Source organism: Canis lupus, chromosome 18 (genome assembly GCF_048164855.1).
Source record: "Canis lupus baileyi chromosome 18, mCanLup2.hap1, whole genome shotgun sequence".
Taxonomy (NCBI): Eukaryota; Metazoa; Chordata; class Mammalia; order Carnivora; family Canidae; genus Canis; species Canis lupus.
In genome coordinates, this window is record NC_132855.1 from 44,783,840 (window position 1) to 44,810,646 (window position 26,807).

General features: G+C 37.6%; 2 protein-coding genes and 1 long non-coding RNA gene across 15 annotated transcripts in view; 1 reads left to right on the top strand and 2 right to left on the bottom strand.

Annotated features, from left to right (window-relative positions):
• GTPBP10 (GTP binding protein 10) overlaps window positions 1-727 on the bottom strand; it is a 28,364-nt gene extending 27,637 nt beyond the window's left edge. The window contains exon 1 of one of the 2 annotated variants that reach the window (XM_072784264.1): window positions 443-727. In XM_072784264.1, coding sequence (XP_072640365.1) covers window positions 443-475 — 33 coding nt within the window. In that variant the 5' untranslated portion in view covers window positions 476-727. The remainder of the gene's footprint in view (window positions 1-442) is intronic. The other variant, XM_072784263.1, reaches the window with a different exon arrangement.
• FAM237B (family with sequence similarity 237 member B) overlaps window positions 569-26,807 on the top strand; it is a 37,574-nt gene continuing 11,335 nt past the window's right edge. For 5 of the 12 annotated variants that reach the window (XR_012011068.1, XR_012011069.1, XR_012011072.1 and 2 more), the window contains exons 1-6: window positions 569-1,522; window positions 5,754-5,846; window positions 8,666-8,849; window positions 9,922-10,016; window positions 20,548-20,703; window positions 23,501-23,599. The gene's annotated coding sequence lies outside the window, so the exon portion shown is untranslated. Of the gene's footprint in view, window positions 1,523-5,753; window positions 5,852-8,665; window positions 8,850-9,921; window positions 10,017-15,439; window positions 15,658-20,547; window positions 20,704-23,500; window positions 23,600-26,807 lie in introns of all 12 variants that reach the window. The other 7 variants (XM_072784265.1, XM_072784270.1, XM_072784269.1 and 4 more) reach the window with 4 other exon arrangements.
• Window positions 1,437-26,522, bottom strand: LOC140609115 (uncharacterized). Its single transcript, XR_012011073.1, has 3 exons — window positions 26,259-26,522; window positions 15,151-15,266; window positions 1,437-1,550 (listed from the first exon to the last, which is right to left on the bottom strand). It is a non-coding gene; the product is annotated as an uncharacterized lncRNA (long non-coding RNA).

Here is a 26,807-nt window from a genome sequence, read left to right on the forward strand (position 1 = left end):
TGTCAAATCCATATTTTTTTTTTCTTAATTCGCCTCTGTTCTGACCTCCCTTTCCCATTTGATTAACTCTCTTAAGATCTCTTTTGTTCTTTTTTTCAGGGCACTCGGGTGGCTCAATGGTTGAGCTTGTCTAAACCACAGTCTAAAGGCAGGCGGGTTTCTCCAGCTCCCCATCCCACGTGCACACAATTCCCCTGAAAAACCTCAAAGTCCAGACCCCCAAATAACCGTTCTAAGCCGTGCCAGGTAGATAGACTCTTCTCACCCCTCAGGGGCCAAGCCTGACTGCTGGAACGACAAAGAGGGGACAAATACACTAGAGCCAAGGAGGAAAGAGGCCCTCGGAAAGAAAAAAAAGAGGAGGAAGGGGGAACCAGAGCGCTCAGGTGGGCCTACAGGCACCAAGCTCTAGGCATTAGGATGAGAAACACCAGTCACGGACCTTTCTGAACCACACGCAACTGCAGTGCACCATCACTGCGACAGGCCAGGACTCACGCCCGCGGAAGGTGAACACATTCAGGTAACGCGCGGAATTTCTACGTCACCACGCGCCGTCGACACTATTTTTCCTCGCCCGCAGCCGCAGGGACGGCGCATGCGCTGTATGGTGACCTCCCGCGGATAGGCGCAGGCGCCGAGCGGCGTCCCTTAGGGGAGGTGAGAAAAGCTAAGTTTCTGTGTAGGCGTGAAGCAGCGGAAATCACCGAAAAGTGCCGAGGCGCCCTGTGGCAACGGACCGTCGAGGGCGGCGTGGATACCTGCGGAATTAACATTTTGTACGGGATGGCACGGGAGACTGCAGGAATTCTGACGCTAACGGAGGAAACCAAAAGTACCACAGCCCTCACTAGGTGAAGCGAGGGGGAGAAAAACCAGAAGAACCGCCGACAGACCAGAAAACAAGACGCGCGAAAGTCACCAATTCACGTGCGAACAAAAGAGCCTGTTCGTCCACGCACGGGCTGAGTAATCTCTAGTAAATGCTCGGAGGCCGTGCACTTAAAACTTGGGACACAGATATCAGGACCTGAGGTCCGTAACAACTTCACGGTGTCTAGTGGGGAAGGACATTTGTCGTCAACCGTTGGCCAGACGGTAGCTTCGTGGAGGCGCGGAGACCAGGATCTTCCTCCACCTCGCTTGTAAAGCGCACCTTTGTGAGAATTAAAAAGCGTACCTTTCCGCGGCGGCCGGGGCAGCACCCGCGGAGAGCGGCCACCTCCGCGTCCTCCCCGCCGGCCGCCCCGCCGGCCGCCCCCCGCCGCCCCGCCCCCCGCCTCTCCCTCAGGCCTCGGGCGGTTAAAAAGTCCACAGCCAAGTTGGCAGCCGTGCACCGCGCGGCCAGTTTTACAGGGATCCTTCTTAACCACTCAGACTCTTCATTTCTGGAATCCTTTTCATACTTCTACACACACACACACCTTTTTTGAAAGGGCTTATTTAGAAATACAAAATGTGAAAAATATCCCTGTCCTGTCTTGTTGCTTTGATGCTACGGAACCTCGCTCTTCCCCCGCCGGTCAGTAAAGTTGTGGTTGTCGATGAACCTGTGAGAAGTCATGAGAACGTTAGGCTGTTGGTCTGTAGATGCTTAGTCCTGCCGCTCTATGCTGCCATTTAAATTATTATCTTTACTTGGTCTCTTGCTGTCCGAAGAGTGTTAAGCCCAGTCTACTTGTTTATTTTCTAAGTATTTTTTCTTTAACAGTGGACGCAAGCCAAAATTGTTTTCTTTCCCGTAATCTATACATGTGATGATAACAGCAAATGAAAAATAAATGAGAACATGGTATTAAAACATCCTAAAATCCAGAGGAACATTAGGTACTATAAACCAAGGAGAAAGTATATTTATCTTGGACAAAACAGAGTCAGAGCCTGAGGTATTTATTACAGCTCCGGGTATCAGGCAGTAAAAGAAACGTGAAACTGTGAACTGTCGCCTGTAAAATGTGTGGCAGACATGAACAGGAGGTGTAATGGCCCGAGGTTATCCAGACTTGATGCAGAGGTCATTATTGGGTGAACCTGTCATTGTCTCTGCAGTTGAGAAGACAATGCCTTCTCCGTGGTTGCTCAAAAGATGAGAGTGTAGGCAAACTATATTACTCTCAGTGGCACTAGAGAATTTTGTGGAATAAGCATGATAGGCCCAAATGAACCATTGGCATAACTCGCAATTTGGTTTCAAAAAAGTGTTTTAGTATAGACTAGAGCTATTCTAATAAAATCTAATAAGCATTTTTGGGGAATGAATTTAAATTTACAGAGAAGTTACAAAGAGAGCCCAAAGAGTTCCCATGTACCCTTTACTCAGCTTGCCCTAATGTTAACATACAACTGTTTGTCAAAACTAAGGAATTTATGTTAGCACAATGCTATAAACTACAGACTTTATTTGATCTCATTACTTCTTCAACTACAACCTTTTTCTGTTCCAGAATATAATCTTGGAATACCCCATTACATTTAATTTGATAAATATTTTAGCATAGCTATTATTTTAAATATAAAATGAGCAAATGTTTAATTTAAAAATCTAACATTTTATGATTTTGTGCTGTTTACTTTTGTCATCAAACTAAAATGAAAACTGTCTGACCTTTTTAGCTGCTCTGTGGGTCATCTAAATTGATCTTTTGTCTTCTCGCCTTCTATTAGATTCCTACCTTTTGTCTATCATGCTTTTGGTTCTGCTGTCCAAGAGATGTCAACGTAACTAAGTTAAAGGGTCTCTATATGAAACAGTCATCAATTTTCCACCAATTTTCCACCACTCCCTTGGGTATTCACTAACTTCCTTGAAATGCCTGCCCCTTCTCCTCTACACCAAAAACTAATTTCCCAGAACCCATAAATGAATTCCTAATGTGGCTTTTTCTCCTGTGGCAGCCCTCTTTAGGTCCCTCTTTTCCCTCCCTCTCATATCAAGACTTAGCCAGCCTACAGCTTATTTGCCAAGGACATTTCCAAGGACTGTCTAGCCATTCTGACAAATTAAGTGTGTCAACATGTTTCTAGGTGGAATTGGAATAAAGTTACTCCTAGTAAAAGCAGTTGCCTACTAAATGGCTCCTGATTACTTCATTGAGGAGAAATAACTATTGCTGGAATTTTCAGTTACCATAGCAAGGTAGTGGAAAGGATTTTTGATGGATGGGCAGGTCTTTCAGATCTGCTTAAGGCAGATGTTTCCTGTGACATCAACCACAGGCCTAAACCAGGATGAACTTGGAACTGGGTAGGAAAGGAGGGTAAGCATGGAAATAAATGAGCCTCTTTCTTTCTTTCTTTCTTTCTTTCTTTCTTTCTTTTTTTTTTTTTTTAAAGATTTTGTTTATTCATGAGAGACACCACACAGAGAGAGAGGCAGAGACACAGGCAGAGGGAGAAGCAGGCTCCATGCAGGGAGCCAGATGTGGGACTTGATCCAGGGTCTCTGGGATCACGCCCTTAGCCAAAGGCAGATGCTCAACTGCTGAGCCACCCAGGCATCCCAAGCCTGTTTCTTTTTATAAGATAATAACTGTACCCAAATTTGCAGGAAATCTCATTCACAACACAAAAGTGAAAATATACTGCTATATTTTACTCTCAAACTATACAAACATTTTTATTGTTTTATATTATTGATATAATTTCTCTCTATTAATATAGTTACTCAGGAGGTAAATATTTTATCCCAAAATTTGCTATGAGATTAACTTTCTGATACTCTTTAGCATCTACAGTTCTCTTATTCTGCATCTATAGTTTTTGTTATGAATATTATGGTTTAGCAAGAAGTAATCATTAAATTGGATTTCCTAGTATTTACTAACAGAATATTTTCTCTCTGCATTTCCTCTTCTAGAACCACCCCAAGGACAAAATGTTGGAATAATAGTTTGTTTGTAATGTTCTTAACCTTTCTTTTTTGCATCCACACCCTCCACTCCCCTGCACACACACACTATAATTTCTTTTTACTACAGGTACTAAGTACCCTTCTGCTTTCCTCTCACAGTGCCCATCAAAACTGGATCTCAGGCATGAATATGATACCTTCATTTTATAACCTGACATGATTTTAACTCAGTGCATTGATTCCTCGGGGCATCTACTTTTAGTCTTTATATGTATTTGTGAAATGAACAAAAGGCCCTAACTTCTACTAAAAGAATTTCAAGTTTTTAGTGTGGGAGATCCTCCAGTGGGGGAATATGTGGAAAGAGGAAAGCTTCTATACCCTCAGTATAACAGAGGGTGGCAGTTTACATTGCTCCTTTAAGATTCATTCTAACCTTAATTATTTTATTGATTCTATAACACATTGATATCAGGCTTCACTAGTTTTTATATACAGAGAAAATATAATCCAAAGTTCTTCTTCTCTGTAACCCTTTATCCATATGATCTCCAGGGGTGTTTTTTCCTTCCTATACTTAAGCATTTGATCATATCACTGTATTCAAAACCCCCTCATAGTCTCAGAATGACTGCTGTAGTTCCAGCTATCATATCCATATTCCACGTGGGAACATTTATAAAGTTGCTTTCTTGAAAGTTTCATTCTTATGTCTCATTGCCACCTCGATCTTGAAACATTTTATTTTTTTAAAATAATCTGGCTACGTGGTCATCTCCAAGTGTTTAGATGTCTACATCTTATACTCCTTAATACTTCCTAGCAGGGACCATTTGGCTCAGGCCGCAGACTCAATATATACTCCCTGAGTATATATTAGAATTAGTTAACTTATTCTTACAAAACACAGGGGCTAGATTGCTAACTCCTATGATAGACAAATCACCTAAAGTGGGGCACAGAGTTATTCTTACTTGTCAGCCTTATAATCTCCAAAAATAACACAAATTCTTTTAGTTTCATACCATTAAAAATGTTACCACTTTGAAAGAGATTATTAATTCAGATCTTACACTCAGTGATTAAATCAAGTTCTCCTAGATAATAAAAGGTAAATAGATTGAACAAATGAGAGCCCTGTACCAGCTAAACTTCATCTCTAGATAAAAATACAGCATTGTCAAAGTGTATTTTCAGGCCATATAATTATTACCCTGACACAAAACCTATATGAAGAAAGAGTAGATTTATTGTCTTTCTTCCTAGAGATTTATGGTTTGTTCATATATGTAAGAATTACTTAGTTCCTAATTTATCCCACATACTCAACTATGTGCTGGGACACTATCATCACTATTGGAATAACTAAGCAAGAATAATTAAGCAGAGTAGTTGTGTTAATCAAAGCAAGAAGTAAATTATATTTCTGAAACCTGAATTCATAGTTAGTAGAGGAAATTATTCCTATTGAATATGATTTTGCTTTGTTCTTCATGCACCTTGTTTTTACTTTGAAGAATGTTAACAAAAGGTTATTTTCTGGGATGCCTGGGTGGCTCAGTGATTGGGCAGCTGCCTTAGGCTCAGGTCATGATCCCAGGATCCAGGATCGAGTCCCAGATGTGGATCCCCATGGGGAACCTGCTTCTCCCTCTGCCTATGTCTCTGCCCTCCCCGCCCCCCCCCGCCGTGTCTCTCATGAATAAATAAATAAAATCTTTTTTTTAAAAAATTATTTTCTTAGAAATATTTGTAGAAATCCTGAGAATTGGTTGAATCATGTTTTTAAGACCCTCATTGTTAATTAATTTTACTAGAGGAACAAAAGTATTTTAAGGGGCTTCTACTATACCATGAGTCATTGATTGCTCTCTTTTTAATGCTTTCTTGTAATCATCTACAGGTTTAAGAATGGCAGTGGAATTATCAGAAGGACCTCTGATAATGCTGCTTCCTGACTGTCCAAAGCAAGAATGTTCATACAGCAGGAAATTCAGTAATGTATTTAGGATTCTCATTTACCTAGCCCATTTTCTTTGTTGCTTGTTACTCTAGTACATAAAGCAATATCCACCCACAGTAAAATAGAATTCTTAGATAATTTGAATAGTAATTCAAAATAAGGAAATGAATGCTTATATTAACATATTCATGCATTATTTTATGTCTTTATTACTATCTCATCATAAATTAATCATCTAGAATATGCTTTCCTAGAAAAAGGTATTGTAAGAACATGTAAGTCATTGTCCTATTGTTACTGAAACCCAGGTTTGGCTGCCTGTCATTCAAAAGGCCACTATTCAAGAAATTAGGTTTGAAAGGAATAGGAACTTTATTCAGGAGACCAACCATCTGGGGAGAAGATAGATACTTGTCCAAAGGTCAACTCCAAGGTTTCTGCCTGGCCCAGTGATTTTTAAATGGGTTTAATTAATTAAAGGGTCACAGTGGTCTGTGACACTTCTTGATTACATGCAAACTCAATGATGCCAGCTACATAGCTATCTTGGTAATCAGAAATTGTAAAAGAGGTTCTGATTCCTTGGCACCAGGAGGTGGTTGTGCAACAGTACTCTGTTCTTTTTGGAAAGGAGGGTAAACTCTATAGATATGCAGAAGTCAGAAAAGTAATTCGTGTGACCTTAAAAAAAAAACAACATTTTGCTAAAAGATTGCTGGGCTAATCAAAAAGCCACGGCAGCTTCAAACAGACTTACTGGGCTCTGTGGCCTAAGAAGTTTTGGTCCTTTATTTCCCAAGGCCAGTGATCTGTAAATATTAAAGAAGGCAAACTAGTGCTTTTAAAGATCAAGGGCCTTAAGTGGGCAGGCAAGGAGTATGTTAACTTGGAGCAAATTAACCCTTAAGACCGGCTGGAGTGCTGTCACACTATACATGTGTGTTAGACTATCAATCCACACACAATAAGAATGCAATAGCATTTGGAATGGAATAGCATTCCATGTGTGTTAGACTATCACTCCACAAATGGTAAGAGAATGGAATAGCATTTGGAATGGAATAGCATTTGTGTACATTGCACCCATTATCTAGCCTACGTAGGATACATGGCAGAGATTATAATCTGAGAAGGTGAAAAACAAATAATTTACCAGAGTACATGGTTGTATGAACAGAAGTGAAATTTACTAAGAACTTATTTTGTTCAAAAGTTGTATAGAACATAAAAAACATATGTAGTTTTAAAAAATCTTTCCTAAGGGCCATACACACTTAAAAGAGATAATTTTTAAAAATTGATTTGTAATAATTCTGATTGGACTTTAAATTAATTTATTCATTCAATCTAACTCTTCCAACAGCACTAAATTTCTCATTTGATTACTGTAGAGCTCCCAGAAATTTTAGTATTCATTTCTGGTATCTATTTCCCCATATCCCTTTGACTCTTCAACCTACTAGAGCTTTATTTCTGTTGTTAGTATTTCTTTTTTTTTTTTTAAGATTTTATTTATTTATTCATGAGAGACACACAGAGAGAGAGAGAGAGAGAGAGAGAGAGAGAGGCAGAGACACAGGCAGAGGGATAAGCAGGCTCCATGCAAGGAGCCCGATGTGGGACTTGATCCTGGGTCTCCAGGATCACACCCTGGGCTGAAGGCAGGCACTAAACCGCTGAGCCACCCAAGGATCCCCTGTTGTTAGTATTTCATTAAAATTGTACTCTTTAGGTCCTTTTCTCAGTGCATATTGTATTTAATCTGGAAATGTCTGTTAGTGAGGCAAGTACAGTTATGGGGTATTCTCCAATTTTTGTTAACCAAACTGAATGCTAACAGACAAGAGGGGAAAAAAAGAAGATATCAGAAGTTAATATAAAGCTTCTCATTTTATGTAATTCTTTTATATAATTATTAGTAAGAAAAATAAGGCTCAAACCCCAGTATTTAACAAAACTAAGAGGAAAAAAACCCATAAAGTTTGGCAATTATACATTGGCTCCCCTGACCTAACAGAATGCTAAGAAATTTTCTAATGAGTAAAAATGAGGTGGCAGTAATTGAACAATAGAAAGGATGAGTCTATATGTAGGGCAAGTAGAGAATAAGTTGTTTACTCTCACAAGCCTTATAGGGTAGAATTAGTATAAGGCTTATGCGTGAGTGATTTTTTAAAAATTACTTTTACATTGAATAAGCCCTAACCATAAGACCTAATAAAACATGTTTTTGTTTGTTTCCCATTATGTCTTTAGATCTTTTCAAGATCTTTAGATCTTTTCCCCCACCATTAAATTTGAGTTCCAAGGTTTTCTTTTCTTCTTCTTTTTAAAAATATTTATTTATTTATTATTAGAGAGTATGAGTTGGGGAAAGTCACGGGGAGAGTGAGAGAGGCTCCCCACTAAGCAGGAAGCCCTGCGTGGGGCTTGATATCAAGACCCTAAGATCATGACTTTAGCTGAAACCAGGAGTTGGAGGCTTAATCAAATGAGCCACCCAGGAGCCCCTAGCCCCAAGGTTTTCTACTCTCTCTTAGATAATAACCATTCCTTAAAAGGCCCCCAAACAGTCTGGATTTAGAAATTAGAGTGTTGGTTCTTGTGTAATAATCAAAACTCTTCCCTTAACTGAAAGATACATTCCCCGCCCCCCCTTTTTTCAGGTAGTCCTGATTTTAGGTGCCATTTTGCTAACCTTGGCTTCAGGCCATTCTAGATTTGGAGCATGAGAAGCAGGAAGAAAAAGATAATAAGAATATTTTTACTTGAACTTGTCTTTGGTGGGCTAGATGTGAGTTCCTGGGATTGGCAGACATTTAGGGCTAATTCTTTCATGGATGCTTTTGTAGGTATTTGGAAGAGTCTCACCACTGGGGTCTCTCACCTCTGCTTCCCTAGTAGATGAATCTGTGTTTGAATGCTGCCTTGATCTTTCTAACCTTGCTACCTCTAGATATATGGGATTCACTTAGATCCTATCCTTGTGGATGGACCCTTGATCGCTTTCAGTAGCTCTATTGAACTGAATCCAAGGTGAGTTCTTCTTAATATATAGGCCCACCTCCAGCTATGGGAAGCCCTCATGTAGACTTGACCTGGGCAAATTTGAAAGTGCAGGCCAATCTCCAAACAATAGGAACTCTTCTCCCTTAGCACCACAGCAATTAGTGAGCCAATCTCTTGACTTCTTGGTTTCCTTGGACAGGAATCAAACTAGTCATTAAACCTCACCACTACAGGAATAAGACAATGTGCTTTCTCAGTAGGCTTCTTGAGGGCCCCTGCCTATGCAATCAAAAGTGAGGAAAGGGAACAGGTATCCCCTATTCCTTACCCTTCGGAGATGAAGGACCTGAACGCCCAAGAATTTTGTGATCATTTCCTTTAAAATCTGAATTTGTTCACTGTATTTTGCTCCTAAAGTTAATATAATACTGTATGTTAATTATACATACTGGAATTAAAAATAATAAGAAGAAAAAAGAAAAAGATCTAAAGTTGAATCTGGTGCCTTACTTTAGTATGAAGCTTCTACTTCAACTTGATGTGCCAGCTATACCTTGTCAATGTTCTGAGATACTCCTTTTTTTGAGAAATATGAAAGCTGGGGCTAGAATTGAATTTGACTAAAACATTAATGTTATTTTCTATTCTCTGCATGAACTTTTATCATTTCTTAGTTCATTAATAATTTAATTATGGGGAACTGAATACTGTGTTAATATGAATTTTTTCTCTTTACAACTCTTCTATTGTAATGACTGATATTTATTTGGGGATGGTATCTTCCACCTCTTTTATCATTCCTTTCCCCTTCTGAAATGAAAAGTAATTAATAATCCTTCAGGTAAACCTCTGCAGGTTGATCTTGAACTGTGATAACTGTTCTTTGTATGCCATTAATTTCAAATTTGGATTTCTCTTTGCCTACTGTGTAAATTATCTCTCCAACAGTTAGGAATGATTGCATATCTTCATTAAGGAAATTATCTCTCATATGAAAAGATACCTTAGAGAAAATGTTAATATTATCATTTGTCTTGCCATGTAAAACTTCTGACAAGAAAATTCTCGCATAGATGAAAGGTACTGTTTTTTTATCAAGGAAAAATGGTGATTTATAGCCGATAAACACATTTTGTTAAAAGAAGATGAGATCTGTCATGTATGAAAATTATAGCTCAAAGAGGAAAGAAAACAGTAAGTACACCAATTTCATATTATTTCCTTCTAAGATATTAAACTGTTGCAGCAAGAAATTAAAGATTACTACTTATAAAACATTACTGTGAGACTAGATATAAAGGACTGTAGCATAATTAGAGAGGACATAAAATTGAATAATCTTGACCCATTTTATTTACATAGGCACATAGGAATTAGGACTGAGTCATAGCTATGATCCACCCAGGCCAACATTTTACTAACAACAGTAGCCCAAATTTATAAAAACTGTTATGGAAATGCTAGTCATGTCTGAGAATTTCAGATGAAATTGTAGGGTGGTTGGAACCAGAAAGTTGAATTCACAGAGTTATTTTGTCCCATCACATTTTATTTTTTATTTAAAAATTTTTTTTAAAGATTTTATTTATTTATTCATGAGCAACACAGAGAGAGGCAGAGACACACAGGCAGAGGGAAAAGCAGGCTCCATGCAGGAAGCCCAATGTGGGACTCAATCCCGGGACTCCAGGATCATACCCTGGGCTGAAGGCGGTGCTCAACTGCTGAGCCACACAGGCATCCCTGTCCCATCATATTTTATAAGTCTCAAATACATCCAGCCTCACTTCATGTCTTTTTAATTAGGGCCATAATTGCGGTTGAGGTGAATCACTGTCTTCTTTCTTTTGGTATTTTGGTGAACAGCATGACTGGTAATTTCATACTGTGTTGATTCAGCTGTAACAATAGTTCTTAGAATTTATTTCTTTGGTAGTTTTAATTTAGAGTTGGCCACTAGAGAAATTTGCATGAGATTTGGAAGGGAGAAACAGCAGCTCAGAAGTTGATGCAGGGCTTTAGGCAACACTGCTCAGTACATGCTTGTGTACTTGCACATGCATGAGCTTGTGTGTGTGTGTGTGTGTGTGTGTGTAGTTACTGATGTGCTGGCTCACCTTGTTCACATGGATTAGTATCCAGGCCTATAGCTTCTCTAGCTCCCATGAGATCTCCTTTAGCTTTTCCAATTCTGGACCTATTAGCATATATAGCAAGATGGTCAATAGCAGCAACTTTTTCTACAGGTCTAAGGTCTGCTTCCTTGGTGTTTGACATAATGAATGACCAGTATTGGTTCCAGTTTGTACTTGTGGAAGAAAAATGTATTCTTGCTTTATTCTACTGTTTGTCTAGCTTCTCTTCCAGACTCTCTAACCTGCTAATTTACAATGACTTTAGGCCCCAACAGCCTTCCACAACCTTTTCTTTTCTTTTCTTTTCTTTTCTTTTCTTTTCTTTTCTTTTCTTTTCTTTTCTTTTCTTTTCTTTTCTTTCTTTTCTTTTTTCCACAACCTTTTCATACCTTCTGTTGTGGTCCATTTTAAGTGATTTTTCTCTAATCCTCCCAACTATTCACATTCAGATCTTTCTTTCCTCAGCTTCTCTCATATTTGTGTTAATTCCAATACTGATAATAAATCCCTTATTCCATACTATATTCATAGTGGTTTTTTTTTTTCCTGATTCAATCCTAATACAATGCCTGTTTATGGAAAGGATTACAAGAGATACTCTTAGTTATTCCTCAGTAGAAGAGCTCAAAAAACTCAAGGTAAAAGATGTCTCTTGGACATGGCAAAGAAGATGTCTGTTTAGGGGAGCCCAGGAGGGCAATAACATAGCCTATACCAAGGAATGCCAAAATATCTTGATGATAACAAGGAAATTAAAAAGGAATTCAGAAGTATTTTTAGTACAAAGTCTACTCTGTATACATTTATATTCTCAGTGAAGTTAAATTAAAAAGACTAACTCTCAAGATATGTCTTTTTCCTTACATATATTTTAAATTCTTTAATAACAACTTAATCTTTCTTCTCTGCTTTCACATAATTGTAAACAGAAAGGAAAGGAAAAAGAAAAAGAAAAGCCAGACAGCAAGATGTTAAGAAGTGCCTAACCTTACTTTCCAAAGTTATCTTTTTAAATTCTCTAAAGGATTTAACAAAATTTTTGCATACTCCCACTTAAAGTCTGTGTGAACACATCCACAAAATTTTCATTCCATTTAAGGGCATTCAAGGATCTTTCTGCAAAGCCCATCCGTGTAAGCATAGAGCATTTTTGTACCTCCTTCCCACAACTTCCATAACATAATCTTTTCTCAGTCATCCCTATCTTGGTTATTAGCATTATCATTCACATGACTGATAAAGCCAAAACACTCAGTCAATCTTGCTTCCACTCTTCCTGGCATCTCACATCCAATCCACCAGTGAATCTGTTTGACCAAATCTCCTAAATATTTCCCGATTCCTATAACCTCTCACCACTTTCACTGTTATCCCTATTTACCTTCTTCAGACTGTAGTAAAAGCCATTGATAATGCTACTTCTACCCTTGACCCCTTTGATCCATGCTCCACAGAGTGGTCTGTGGGAGACTTTAAAATGTAAATCGGATAATTTTCTTTTCTAGCTTAAAATTCACCAGTATCTGTCCATTGCAATGATAGTAAAATCCAAAGTTTTAAGGTACCATATAACTTGGCCCCTGACAGTTAGTGATACTCTCTTGAACACACCTAACGGAAACCCATATTAATGCCATTTTGCTAGCTGTTCCCTCTGTTTGGCATGTTCTAATACAGCCAGCTCTTCTTATCTTTTTTGGCCAACTCTTATCATTTGAGCCCCAGCATAAAATGTCATCTTTTCAGAGGTATCTTCTGGAACTGCCATGTCCAAAATAGCACCCTCCTCTCAGTCGCTTTCTATTCTATTATCTCTGTAACACTTGCCACTATCTGCAACAATCCCTTTTATTTACATATTTGCTTACTTGTTTGTTGCCTGTCTCCCTTCCCTATGGCCTTGTCTACTTGTTTACCACTGCAACTCCAAGACCTAGCTCAGCATCTGATGAGGAAGGCTCGTCAAATACTTGTTGAATGAAGTGTGTGAATCTATATTGTTTAGAATCACAATGATTAGAAATGGCAATAATCTGTAATTCCATTTTCCAATGTTCTCTCAGATGCCTACTAAGCCAGCATTCATTCTTTCTATAATCATTCCCTGTAGGAAAATGGTCCACCTTTATAATAAATATCTAAACCTCTGAACCTAAAACTTCTTGGTTTTTCTACCCTTAAATTCACCATGATGTTGGCTGGTCCATAGTAATCCCCAATTAGCCATCTTTTATTTTTTTACTGGCTGTGTTCTTGCTATACAATCCACTGTAGGTCTTTTAGATGGTAACTCCCCCAAACAACTAGATGTAGGGAGTTGAATGTGCTATGTTACTCAGGGATTCTAGCTAAAAGTTAACATAAGATATGGGTTTTAAAGCATATTTCCTCTAATCTGAAAAAGGACTAAGCATCAAGTTGTTCTTTATCTCCACCCAGCAGAGTTTAGAGGAACCTGATAGTTGTAGTCTATAAGATAGTTCCAGAAAACTTATCTGTATTTATTATTTCAGAATTCACAAATGAATCTAGATCCCAATCACCCCTAACAAAATCCACCACATCTAATAAAGAAACTCCAAAATACAGTGTACTATTCTTACTAGTGCAGTAGAGATAAATTGCATGGGGAAGTCATAATTACTGAATTATGAACATTAGTGGTCTCCTTTTTCACCTTGAACATCCACTTACACATAAGAGAAAGGATTTTTTTTTGGGGGGGGGGGGTCCCTCGGGGCTATCATTTGGTCTCCTAAATTCAAGTGTAGGTTTCAATAAATAAATAAGGTAAAACAAATGAAACCAGAAAGCCTATGTGAAGCTACATAATAAAAAGCTACATACAGAAGAGGGATGCCTGGGTGGATCAGCTCTTTAGCGCCTGCCTTTAGCCCAGGGCGTGTTCCTGGAGTCCCAAGATAGAGTCCCACATCAAGCTCCCTGCATGGAGCCTGCTTTTCCCTCTGCCTATGTCTCTGCCTCTCTCTCTCTCTCTGTGTGTGTGTCTCAATAAATAAAATCTTAAAAAAAAAGTAAGAAAAAAAGCTACAGAAGAAAGAAAGAAGGTGGAAAGAATGGGCATATGAGGAAACTGTAAGAGAAGTTTTGGGAAGCAGGGAACTCGTAGTGGAAAATAATTAGAGTTTCTGGGAATAACTACAGTGTTAGAGAGTATTAAGAGGAATGATGTTCGGGGCTAAGAAGGTTTTCAAGGTGTGTTGTTTCTTTAGAAAGCAGTCCCTCCCCTTGGCATTTCCTGTCAGAAGACTTGCAATACTGCCTACTGAATGTGTATCTAGTCTGGGTCATGTGGAGTACCAGACGACCTAATCTAATTCAAATAAAGGTTGTATTCATGTTATGTTGCATAGCCTTTTGACTTTGCAGAACAGTTCTTTATGCCTGACATCTTTTTCTATTGCTGGGCCTTGTGTTTATTATTTTGCATTCTTCTTCCTTTTCTCTGTGGTTCCTAATGTACAGCCTTCTCTTGCTTCTGCACTGTGGACCTACGCAGAGGATGCACAAAGGTTAGCTGCAACCCTCAGAGTACAGAAGCTTCACTGCCTAGCATATTGGTTGATGCACTCAATTTTTACCTCTTAGAATTCTAAAGAAATTTAGCAGCAAAGTGTGGTTCCTGAAGATTATTTTATTCTTATGCAGTATTTGTACTTTCTTAGATATTTTGCCAGATAATCCCATCTACTTCTCATGTCTCTCATTTTTAGTTAAAATAATTATGTTTCAAACATTTCACAAATGAGGTCAGCCCCGGTGGCGCTGCGGTTTAGTGCCATCTGCAGCCCTGGGTGTGATCCTGGAGATCCGGGATCGGATCCCACGTCGGGCTCCCTGCATGGAGCCTGCTTCTCCCTCCCCCTGCTTCTCCCTCCACCTGTGTCTCTGCTTTTCTCTCTCTCTGTGTCTCTCATGAATAAATAAATAAAATCTTAAAAAAAAAAAAAAACATTTAACAGATGAACCCTTTACTGCCCAGAATTCTATACCCTATCATGCTGGTAGATAATCCAGATTTCCAATTTTCCTTAAATATGGGCATAGATTTATTTGTTTCATACTGAACGTAGCACTGAGTTAAATTTAAAAATAGAAAGGAAATTTCATAATTGTGATAAATGTGGAGATGTAGGACCAGGAGCCCTTCAAGGAAGGACACATTGCCTCACCTGCTGAGAGTGATGTCCACAAATAGCCTTTGGTGGTAGGCCCCTTCAAGGATTGTCTCAGCCACAAAGACCATTTTGCTCAAGGTTGTATCCATCCAGGCATGGTCTTCCAATGACTAACAGAGGAAAGGATAAAATGGCTTACCAATTTGACATAACGTGGGTAACTCCAGTGGGCCATTTCAGCTTTAGCACTTCCCGTGGAATTCACTGAGAACTTCATTGGAAATGTATAACAGCACAACTTATGCATTCACTCAGTCCTGCTTCCTTTCCTTCCATCCTACAGGTGTTGATCCCAAAAGCACTCCTTAACAAATATCCTACCCTCAAAATGTTATCACACCACCTGCTTCCTGAAGAAGCCAACCTGTGACAGGAATTCTTTTTTAAAGATTTTTCTTTTTTTTTAATTTTTAAGTCATCTTTATACCCCAATGTGGGGCTCGAACTTACACGTGACAGTATTCATAAAGCTCAAAAAACATTCTCTTCATGGGAAGAAAGGTAAAGCCTAAATTTTTCTTCAAAATCTAGAAATCATTGCTGACTTTTATGTACAAATAGAAGGTTAAAATTTCACTACTAATGCGGATCTTTGCTTTCAAAACATCTGCTTACTTTTACATTCTGAATATTTTTTTATGTATAACATTTTTTCCTTTAAAAATTAAGCTTTCAAATTCTTTTACTGCTTAAAGACTTTATAGTATTAGGACATAAGTTTATGAGGCACTTTTTTTTAAATTTTTATTTATTTATGATAGTTACAGAGAGAGAGAGAGGCAGAGACACAGGCAGAGGGAGAAGCAGGCTCCATGCACCAGGAGCCCGATGTGGGATTCGATTCCGGGTCTCCAGGATCGCGCCCTGGGCCAAAGGCAGGCGCCAAACCGCTGCGCCACCCAGGGATCCCTATGAGGCACTTAATTACAAATATCTCAGATATTTACTTTAATTTTAGTAGTATTATTTTCAATGGAACCCATAATAACTTAGAATTTCTAGTGATTTGGTTGGAACATTAACCACACAGTCTATGAAGAAAAAAATGGACAGAACTTTACGATGCTTTAGGAGTGTTTGGTTGGCTTAGTCAGTAGAGCATGCAACTCTCAATCCTGAGGTTCTGAATTCAAGCCCCATGTTAGGCAAGGAGCCTACCTAAAAAAATAATAATAATAATATTTTTAAAATTACAATGTTTTAGTATGAATAAAATACCTTTAGAATGCATTCCATTTGAAAATAACTCTTTTTTCTTATTACAAAGCAATATAGCTCAAAATATTTAAACAAAAGAAAAAAAAACACCCTAAATTCTATGATCCAGAAAAGTAATAATTGTTTTTGTAGATGTTATTTTATTTTTAAGATTTTTTTTATTAGGGGCAGCCCTGGTGGCTCAAGTGGTTTAGCGCCGCCTTCGGCCCAGGGCCTGATCCTGAAGACCTGGGATCGAGTCCCATGTCAGGTTCCTTGCATGGCACCTGCTTCTCCCTCTGCCTGTGTCTCTGCTTCTCTCTCCCTTCTCTGTGTTCTCAGAAATAAATAAATAAAATCTTAAAGAAAAAAGATTTTTTTTTTATTAGAGAAAGAGAGAACATGAACAGAGGGAGGAGCTGAGGGAGAGGGAGAAGCAGACTGACTGCTGAGGAGGTAGCCCATTGTGGGGGCTCTATCCCAGGGATCATGACCTGAGCTGAAGGCTTAGTGCTTAACCAACTGAGCCATCCAGGCTCCCCTGTATACATTATTTTAACTTTTGAAATAAACATTCATATTAGATATCTGTTTGCATATAAATGTGAATGCTAATTTCAGTTTTATTTTTAGTTTTTATTTTAAAAGATTTTATTTATCCATTCATGAGAGACACAGACAGAGAAAGAATGAGAGGCAGAGACACAGGCAGAGGGAGAAGCAGGCTCCATGCAGGGAGCCCGACGGCGGGATCCCGTCTCCAGGATCAGGCCCTGGGCTGAAGGCGGCGCTAAACCGCTGAGCCACTCAGGCTGCCCTAATTTCAGTTTTAATATACTTAATAAAACACATCTTTTAGGAACGTCCATGTTTAGCATTTTGCTAGCAAACTCCTTAAAATGTAATGAAAAATTTTAACATTTATTTTATAATATTTTATAGTATAGAATTTTGACTAACATTGGGTATCACTCCAATGAATTCAAACTAGTGATATTTACTATGCTTATGGAAATTGCACTATAACCTCTATCTTGCCACAACCCAACTCTCATAGTGGCAAACCTCAATTCCAATAGACAAGGAAACACCTCTGTTTCTGTTTTCTTAACCTACAAAGTAAGGGCCATAGGGAGTGCTGGCATGAGTTGTTCTTGTCAGACTGATGCTCCTACATGTAACAAAGATAATCTCTAACTGAAAGATAAAGAACAACTATCTGAAGACATTGGAGAATGTGGAATATGGAGACAATTGATATTTGTAAGAAAAGAGGTACTCAGAATTCTGTTTTTTAGTTTCTGGCATGAGGGCAAGCTTCAGTCTGCTCCCTGCAACTTGGCAAAAGTCTGACACAAAACAGGTTTTTTGGTTTGAAGTTTTCCTGGCTTGAAGAGTAAGAGAACAGAGTTTGGGATAAGTACAGTTGCTAGAAATCAAAGGAAAGAGGGACCCAGAGAAAGGAATCTTTAAATTCTTTTTATAAATCTCTTGTTACTCTTGAATAGTGCCTAAACGGGACAAACTTTAAGAGGCCAAGCCCTATCTAAAATAACTAACCTGATTCTTGAGCCCAGTTAATTCAGTTGCAAGCTAACCAAACAAAACCAAAAAATCTAACATTCCTTAGCTATTGAAAGTATAAAAATGTAACACATTTTTGAGAGAAAAAACAATCAATAGAGATGAACTCAGAGATACCCCAGATGTTGAAATTAGCAGACAAATATTGAAAGTGATTATTATAAATGTATTCAAGGACATAAAAGAAAATATATGCATCATGAATGAAATATATGAAATTTAGGAGAGAAATAGAAACTAAAAAAAAGAAACAAATGGAAATTCCAGATCTAAAAAAAAAAAAAATGTATTACCTAAAATAAAAATTCACCAGATAAACTTAATAGCAGAACACAGATGACAAAACAGAGTTAGCAATCTTGAAGGTAAATCAATAGAACTTGAATCTAATCTGAAGAACACAAATAATGTTGAAGTGAACATAAGTGAGGCCTCAAGGACCAAAGTCTTAGATATATGTAATTAGAGTTCCAGAAGAAGAATGGGAGAGAGGAATAATGGGTAGAAACTATCTAAGGAAAACATGGCTGAATATTTTCCAAATTTAGTGAAAGATATAAATTTATACATTCAAGAAGCAGAACAAACCCAAAGAGGATAAATACAAAGAAAACCATACTGTTCTGAAGAATGTCTGGCCTTTGTTTCTGGTTCCTAACCTCTAAATCTTTGGAATTTATTGGAATGACAGGAATACTTTTGTTATTTATGATGGGGGCCTAGGACCACATGTGAGTTTAAACTAATGAGATGACTGAGGATAGGGCTGGCCATACTGAATGACTAACCATGTAATTTATAGGGTTGGGGCTTTGAATTAGGTGATGTGAACCCAACATCTGGTGAGGGCAAGGTAGACTGTAGATTGAACTCAATCATGTGGCCAGTGATTTAATTACTCATGCTTATGTAATGAAACTCCAGTAAAACTCTGAGGACTAAGGTGATATTCCCTGATTGGTAATTAGACCTAGTATACCTGGAAGGTGAGATGTTCAGAGGACACAAAAGCTTTGCTTTGGGGACTGTTTGAGATCTTACTTTTTGAGACTCTTCACTTAGTCCTAATTTATATCCTTTATAATAAAACCACAATTATTGACAGTGCTTTCCTGAGTTCTATGAGTCATTCTGGTGAATTATAGGATTTTAGGGGGTAATGGTAACCCTTAAATTTATAGCTAGTTGTTCAGAAGCATGGGTGGCCTGGAACCCTGTAGCTAATTTCTGAAGTAAGGTGAGGATTGTGCCTTTGACTTGTGAAATCTGACTTAAATCTGGGTAATTAGCATCCGAGCTGCATTATATACACCTAGACACATTATCATCAAATTATTTTTTATTTTTAAAGATTTTATTTATTTATTCATGAGAGAGACACAGAGAGAGGCAGAGACATAGGCAGAGGGAGAGGCAGGCTCCACACAGGAAGCTGGGTGTGGGACTCGATCCCGGGACTCTGGGATCATGCCCTGAGCCAAAGGCAGACACTTAACCGTTGAGCCACCCAGGCATCCCTGTTATATTTTAGAAAAGTAAAAATATGTTGAAATCTGTCAGAAAATAATGATGCATTGCATACAAGGAGACTGTGTTTTGAATGATTGGCAACTTCTCATCATAAAAATAATAGAGACTAAAAGAAAGTGGAATATCATCCTTAAAGTGCTGGAGGGAAGAAGGGAACAAAATCATATCATCTCAGAAACTCTACATCTAGTGAAAATGATCTTATAAGAATAAAGGTGAAATCAAATACATCTTCAGATAAAATTAAAAGAATATGTTGACAGTGGGCATGATCTACAAGAAATACTAAGTTCTTCAGGCTAAAGAGAAATAAAAACAAATGGAAATTCAGATCTTCACAGAAGGAGGAGAAATGAAGAGCACTGGAAATTATAACATTATATCATGAGGTTTATAATGTATGTAGATGTAATACATTTGACAACTTTAGCAAAAAAGATGCAAAGATGAGTAAATGAACTCATACTTTGCAAGATTTCTACATTTAATATGAATTGATTTAACATTAACCTTAACTTTGCTGTGAAAAGTTAAGAATATATATTGTGATCCTTAAAGCAACCACTACAAAATAATGCAAAGAGGTAAAATTAAGATCCTGGAATGCATGATATTTATACACTTTTTATGTTTCAGTTAAAATAAAGATAAAGTAAACCTAAGATACACTTTTATTTCGTATTCTTCTTAAACAATTTCAACAAAATATTTTCTACTAATTTTTTGGTAGGGGTAAGGATTAATGATTTTTTTTTCAACTTCTGTCCTGAACTTTTTCTTTTTCTCTTGCCTCTAGAGACAATATTTTGTTCATCTTTGTCTCTGTGTTCCTGAAAAAATTATGCCTTCTTTCCTTTCAATTAGTCACAGTCAAGTAGCGCTTGTTTTCTCTGCAGGGTACTTATTTGTTTCAACTTCATTTCCTGGTCTTTTTCCCCAAGGTCATTGAATCACATTTTGATAAATACGCTGTTATTAAGGTTTACTAGAGGCAATTGCAATTGTAGATGTTTAAAATTAATGTCTTTCATTATAATGAATCAGAAAATCAATGAATTGAAAAATTATTCTCTTTGTAAGTATTCAGCATTAGTCAACATGTCCCTGCTGTGTGTGGAGTGCTCTTCTAAATTCTGTGGGGTGTGATGATGGCAGTATTTCTTGGAGAAGAATGCTTTACAAAGGAGAAATGGGTTAAACACGTCTGTGACAGAACTGCAACTAAGTGACTGGAAGGTAGGAAGCATGGTGGGGTGGGGGGAATGACTAAACCAGGCAATACTAGAGTTCCAAAAGACTTCGGTGTGCCTTGTGGAAAGCTGACAAATCTTCCTACGTGGAGGGAATTATTATAGGAGGAGAAAGGAGCTATAGAAGGAGAAATCAGCTAAAAATATTTATTGAGTGCTCATTGTATTATATGCCAGTCACTAGAAAAACATGAAATAAAGATAGTACTTTTTTAAACTAGTAGAGAAGATTACACATTTTCAGAAAAAAGACAACATAGGTAGTATAAGTGTCAAGGACAAATATGAATAGATGCCAAGCAACATAGTGAAAATGATCACCTAATTGCAGAATTGAATTAAATAGAAGGGACTTTGAAGTAGGTGAGGACCTGAAGTGACAGAAAGGGAGACATGCTTTACGATATCACTCAAAGATGCTCTACGATATCACTCAAAGATCGTCTAGGGACAATGGGGATGTGCTGGCAATAGGATCATCATGATAGGATGGTGATGAATAAACTGCAGGTAGTAATGATGATTTTAATTAAAATAATGCATGGCTTGGAAAACATATCTGCCTAGTTAGAGATTTTGTTTGGGTATGATGATAATTAGATAAATTAGATGGATTAGTTAACTTACAGACACTGTTAAAACTAAACTTCTACATGAATTTATCATAGCTATTTTAAAATGTATTGTGTGTTTTTTAGTTTTACCACTGCACCTTCTTTTTTGCCAGATGAAAAATCATATTTCAAGACCCAATTCTCCTAGCCTTCTCTAAAGTGTTTGACCAACTTCAGTCTTCTGGTTCTTGAATTATATTCTCTGTTTTAGTCTGTTTGGGCTGCCATAGCAAAATAGCAAAGACTGGGTAACTTGTAAACAACAGAAACTTATTTCTCACAGTTCTGAAGACTGGAAGTCCAAGATCAGGGTGCCAGCATAATGTGTGTGTGTGTTTTTTTTTTTAATATTTTATTTATTTATTCATGAGAAACACACACACACACACACACACACACACACACACACACACACAGGCAGACACACAGGCAGAGGGAGAAGCAAGCCCCATGCAGAGAGCCCAACATGGGACTTGATCCCAGGTCTCCAGGATCACGCCCTGGGCTGAAGGCAGGCATCAAACTGCTGAGCCACCCAGGGATCCCCCATAGTGTGGTTCTAATGAAGACTCTCTTCTGGCTTGCGGACTGCCTAATTCTTAACTGTGTCCTCACATGGCCAAAGGCAGTAGGGATCTTTCTAGATCCTGTTTTATAACACTAATCCCTTTCATAAGGATTCCACCCTCATGACTTAAGCACTTCTTCAAAGCCCAACTACCTAATGCCTTCACCTTTGGGGGTTAGGCCTTCAACATTTGAATTTTGGGAGGGACACAGATTCAGACCATGCATCCTCCTTTTGGTTCTGTGACATTTTACTACTCTAGAGCTTGTGTAGACTGCATGTTCTTTGTCTTCCTTCATTGATTCCATTTGCAGTTCACAGACTCCTCCTATATTTGGGCATAGTTCTCCATCTTCATTTCAACTATATTTTATCAATGTGTATTCTCAAAGCAGTAATTAATTTTCTGTCAAAATAGAGACCTCTAAGCTTATATTTCCAGCTAAATTTTAGATACTTCAGAAAATTCAAAACCAATTCTTATGCAGTAAATATAAATCAAATTTATCCTCCCCACTAATTGTCTTCCTTTCCATCTTTCATATTTGTTATGATCACCCCCACAAAGTAGGCAAGCTAAAAACATAGTTCTCTTTTGTTTTCATCTCGAATCATTGTGACCACTCAGCAAGTTTTGTCTTTCTGTATTGAAATATATCACTGTCAGTTTTGCAACACTTTTATTATCCATTATTAGATAGTAGAAAAGAATATACCTAACATATATATGTTAGAATCATAAATAACCAGTGAATCATTCACTGAAGCTCTTTATACATTCTTTCTAGATCTCATTCCCTTGTATATCCAAGCCCAACTATTCACCTGAATTTCTTGTTAACCACTTTCTTACTAGTAAAATTACTTTATCATATATATGTATTTGTGAAGAACATATGGTTTCATTTTGCTTGTCTTTAAAATTTATAAAATTGGTGTTCTATGCACATTTTCTCATCTATAAAAAGAATAGCTGGAGTCTATTCACTTTCACTACTAAATAACATCCCAGTATGAGAACATATCATATGAGTTAGTTTATCCATTCTCCTGTTAATGGTTATTTTGATTGTTTCCATGTTTTCTGCTCTTATGAACAGTGCTACTAAGAAAATTCCATTCTAGTGTATGTCTCTTGGTACCCACATGTAAGACTTTCTTCAAGATATATTCCTAGATTGAAAACACTTATTCTAGCCTATGTGCTTGTTCAAACTTAGAAGATAGTGCCAACGTGTGTTCTGAAATAATTGAACAAATTTATGCTTCTCTTAGCTGTATAAGAGTCTCTGTTACTTCATGTGATGGTTAACTATATGATTAAACTTGACTGGGACATTGGATACCCAGATATTTCGTTAAATGGAATTTCTGGGTGAGTATATTCTAGAGAGTTCTTAGAGAGATTAGCATTTGAATTGGTAAACAGCAAAGAAGGTTGCCTTCTTCAGAGCTGGTGGAGATCTCTTGGGGGCCTAAATAGAACAAAAAAGCCTAGTGAGGGAGAATTTGCTCTCTCTTCCTGACAGATTGAGATGACATATGTTTTTTTTTTTTTTTTTTCTTTCCCTTGGATTCGGACTAACCCCAACAATTCTCAGGGCTTTGGACTTGGACTGAAACTACACCACCAGATTTCCTGGGTCACCAGCTTGTAGGAGGCCGATCGTAAGACTTACCAGCCTCCATGATCACATGAGGTAATTCCTTATAATAAATCTCTTTCAATATATAAAGTTACATGTATATATGTATTTTTTTCCAATGTGTTTCTGGAAGACTCTAATATAATTTATATGTTTACCAGTACTTGATTGATATTGTTAGACTTCTTTATTTTTACATCCTGGTTAGTATTAGTTCATATCTGATTGTGATCTTAATTTGCTCTTCCCTTATAGTGAGGTTATGAATATCTTATGCGTGCTTTCTCATTTGTGAAATGCCTCTTTAAGATTTTTGCTCATTTTTCTTTCTTTTTTTTTAAAGATTTTGTTTATTTATTCATAGAGACACACACACACACAGAGAGAGAGAGAGAGAGGCAGAAACACAGGCAGAGACACAAGCAGAGAGAGAAACAGGCTCCATACAGGATGCCTGACTTGGGACTCGATCCCGAGTCTCCAGGATTGCACCCCAGGCTGCAGGCGGCGCTAAACCACTGCGCCACCAGGGCTGCCCTTTGCTCATTTTTCTATTGTGGTATTTGTACTTGACACTGATGTGTATTTTTATAAACCTGCTAAATTTGGTTTGCTAATATTTTGTTTAGGATTTTTTTCTCTTTAAGATTTTAAAGTCTGGCAGCCCGGGTGGCTCAGCGGTTTAGCGCCGCCTTCAGCCCAGGGCATGATCCTGGAAACATGGGATCGAGTCCCATGTCGGGCTCCTTTCATGGAGCCTGCTTCTCCCTCTGCCTGTGTCTCTACCTTGCTCTCTCTCTGTGTGTCTCTTATGAATAAATAAATAAAATCTTAAAAAAAAAAGATTTTAAAGTCATTTCTATACCCAATGTGGGGTTCAAACTTACAACCCAGGAGATCAAGAGTTCCATGTTCTACCAACTGAGGCAGCCAGGGGCCTCTGGGATGTTTTTTTAAATCTGTACTTATTGGTGAGATGGCTTGTGTCTTTAGTCTTGTTTACATTATCTTTTCACTTTGGTATAATAGAGTGAGTTTAGGGGCTTTATCTTTTTTTTAATTTTCAGGAAATAGTTGATCCTTGAAAGTTGACTGTAAAATCATATGGGCTTGATTTTTTTTCCAATAGGAAGATTCAAGGTCTTTAAATGTCATTGACTATTCAGGTTTTGCATTCTTATACGAATTTTATAAGTATATTTTTCTACAATTTATTAATTTCATTTAAGTTTTCAAATTTATTGTATATCATAGTTCTTCATAGCTTCATATCTTTTTAATCCTTTCTATATCTATAAGTAAAATATATGCCATTTCTCCTAATATTATTTGTACCTTCTTTCATTTTCTTTTCTTGATCATTCTTAACAGATGTCTATTTTATTATTCTTTCTAAAAAGAATCAACTTTTTTCCCCTAGCTCACTAATGTGTACTTTTATAACATTTCTTATCCTTTGGGGGCATTTATTCTGTTATTTCTCTTCAAACTATTAAATTTGGTTGCTTGTATCATTAATTCATAGCCTGTTTTCCTTTTTGCCACAAATATTTAAAGATGCTAACTTTCTTCTAATGATGATTTGAATGACTTCTCACAGGTTTTGGTATGCCATGTTTTTAATATCATACAGTTCTAAATATTTCATATTTGCCATTATAATTCATTTATTTTTAAAAAATATTTATTTATTTTAGAGAGAGAGAGAAAGCTTCCTCTTTCTTGTTATCTCTGTCGCTATCTGTGTGTGTGTGTGTGTGTGTCTCAAATAATACTTAGAATATTTAAAAAATAAATAAAATATATAGGCTCTCTCCAGGACAAGGAGCAACCAGATGGAGAGGCCCTTCAAGGGCCTGTTAACAGTTCTGATAACACTGATGCTCTGAGCTGGGCTGCCCAGGAGCTTGATACCTGGCTGGACATGCTTAGGGCAGTGACCCAAGGTTATAGCTGGTGGAAGGAGATCTTATCCACACCCTTCTAGATGGATGATCTGGAACATGCATGGGGGCTCTGTGCTAGGTAGTTGACCTCTGGTGGTCCAGGAGCTCCCAGGCAATGGGCTTTCCACTAAGCACCCCAGAGATTCTATTAGTCCAATAAAGACAGAGAGCAGAGTCAGCACCACACCTAAGAAGAGGTACATGGGCAGCCTGGGTGGCTCAGTGGTTTAGTGCCGCCTTCAGCCCAGGGCATGATCCTGGAGGCTCCAGATAGAGTCCGTGCATCAGGTTCCCTGCATGGAGCCTGCTTCTCCCTCTGCCTCTCTCTTTCTGTGTCTCTCATGAATAAATAAAATCTAAAAAAAAAAAAAAAAAAAAAAAAAGGTTCAACAATAAGCTTCATGGCTGAAAAGATCCACTCCTTTTTAGAGCAGTAGAGTAGCCTTCTGCTTCTGGAAGTTCTCCGGATCCTCCAGGAGGAAGGGCCTGGAATGGCCTGTTCACTGTAACAGTGGGTCATGTTAGAATCAGGAGAAAAGTCAGCCAACCCCGGATGACTCAGAAGACAAAAATGCAGCTTGCTGCAAAGCACAGAGCAATACCACCTACACTGCTCACATATCAATTTGTTTTTGTTTATTCAGTTTTTATTTTCTACCTGTTCAAAAGTTGTGTTCTTTACCTCTGTCATTTAGAAATTACCCAAGAAATTTTGCCATACATATTTAACAACTTTCCAAAGAGGAAATTCAATATCTGTATCTCACCTTTTACCATATGTATTTATCAATTAACAAATTCGAAATTTACTCTCCATATCTCTTTTTATCCTCCTTCTGTTTTTTCCTCTTCCTCCTTTTCCTTATTTTTTGATTCTTCTCCATTCCCTCTCTTCCCTTCTTCTTTCTTTGGAGGTGTCACTTTCTTGATTACCCAACAATGATATGTTTGTCATCATTTGTCATATGATGTCAAATATGTCACACATATTTATAATGTAGCAATGGACTCTGGAGAGAAATCAGTCACATAGTAGGTATTTTCTGTCATTGACTTGATGGTAGATACCAAGAATTTCTGGATCATTTTAAGATGGAAAAAGTTATGTCAGTTTTCTTCCATGGTGATTATGCTTACTGGCTGACATTCTTCTCAAACTCACATGAAAGTGTTCATTTTCTCAAAAATTTGCATTGTATAATATCAAATTGTATAATTTATATTGTATAATTGCATAACTCACATTGTGGAATATCAAATGCTTCAATTTTTGTTAAACTTTAATTAGAAAAAACAATGTATTATTTGAGGATGAG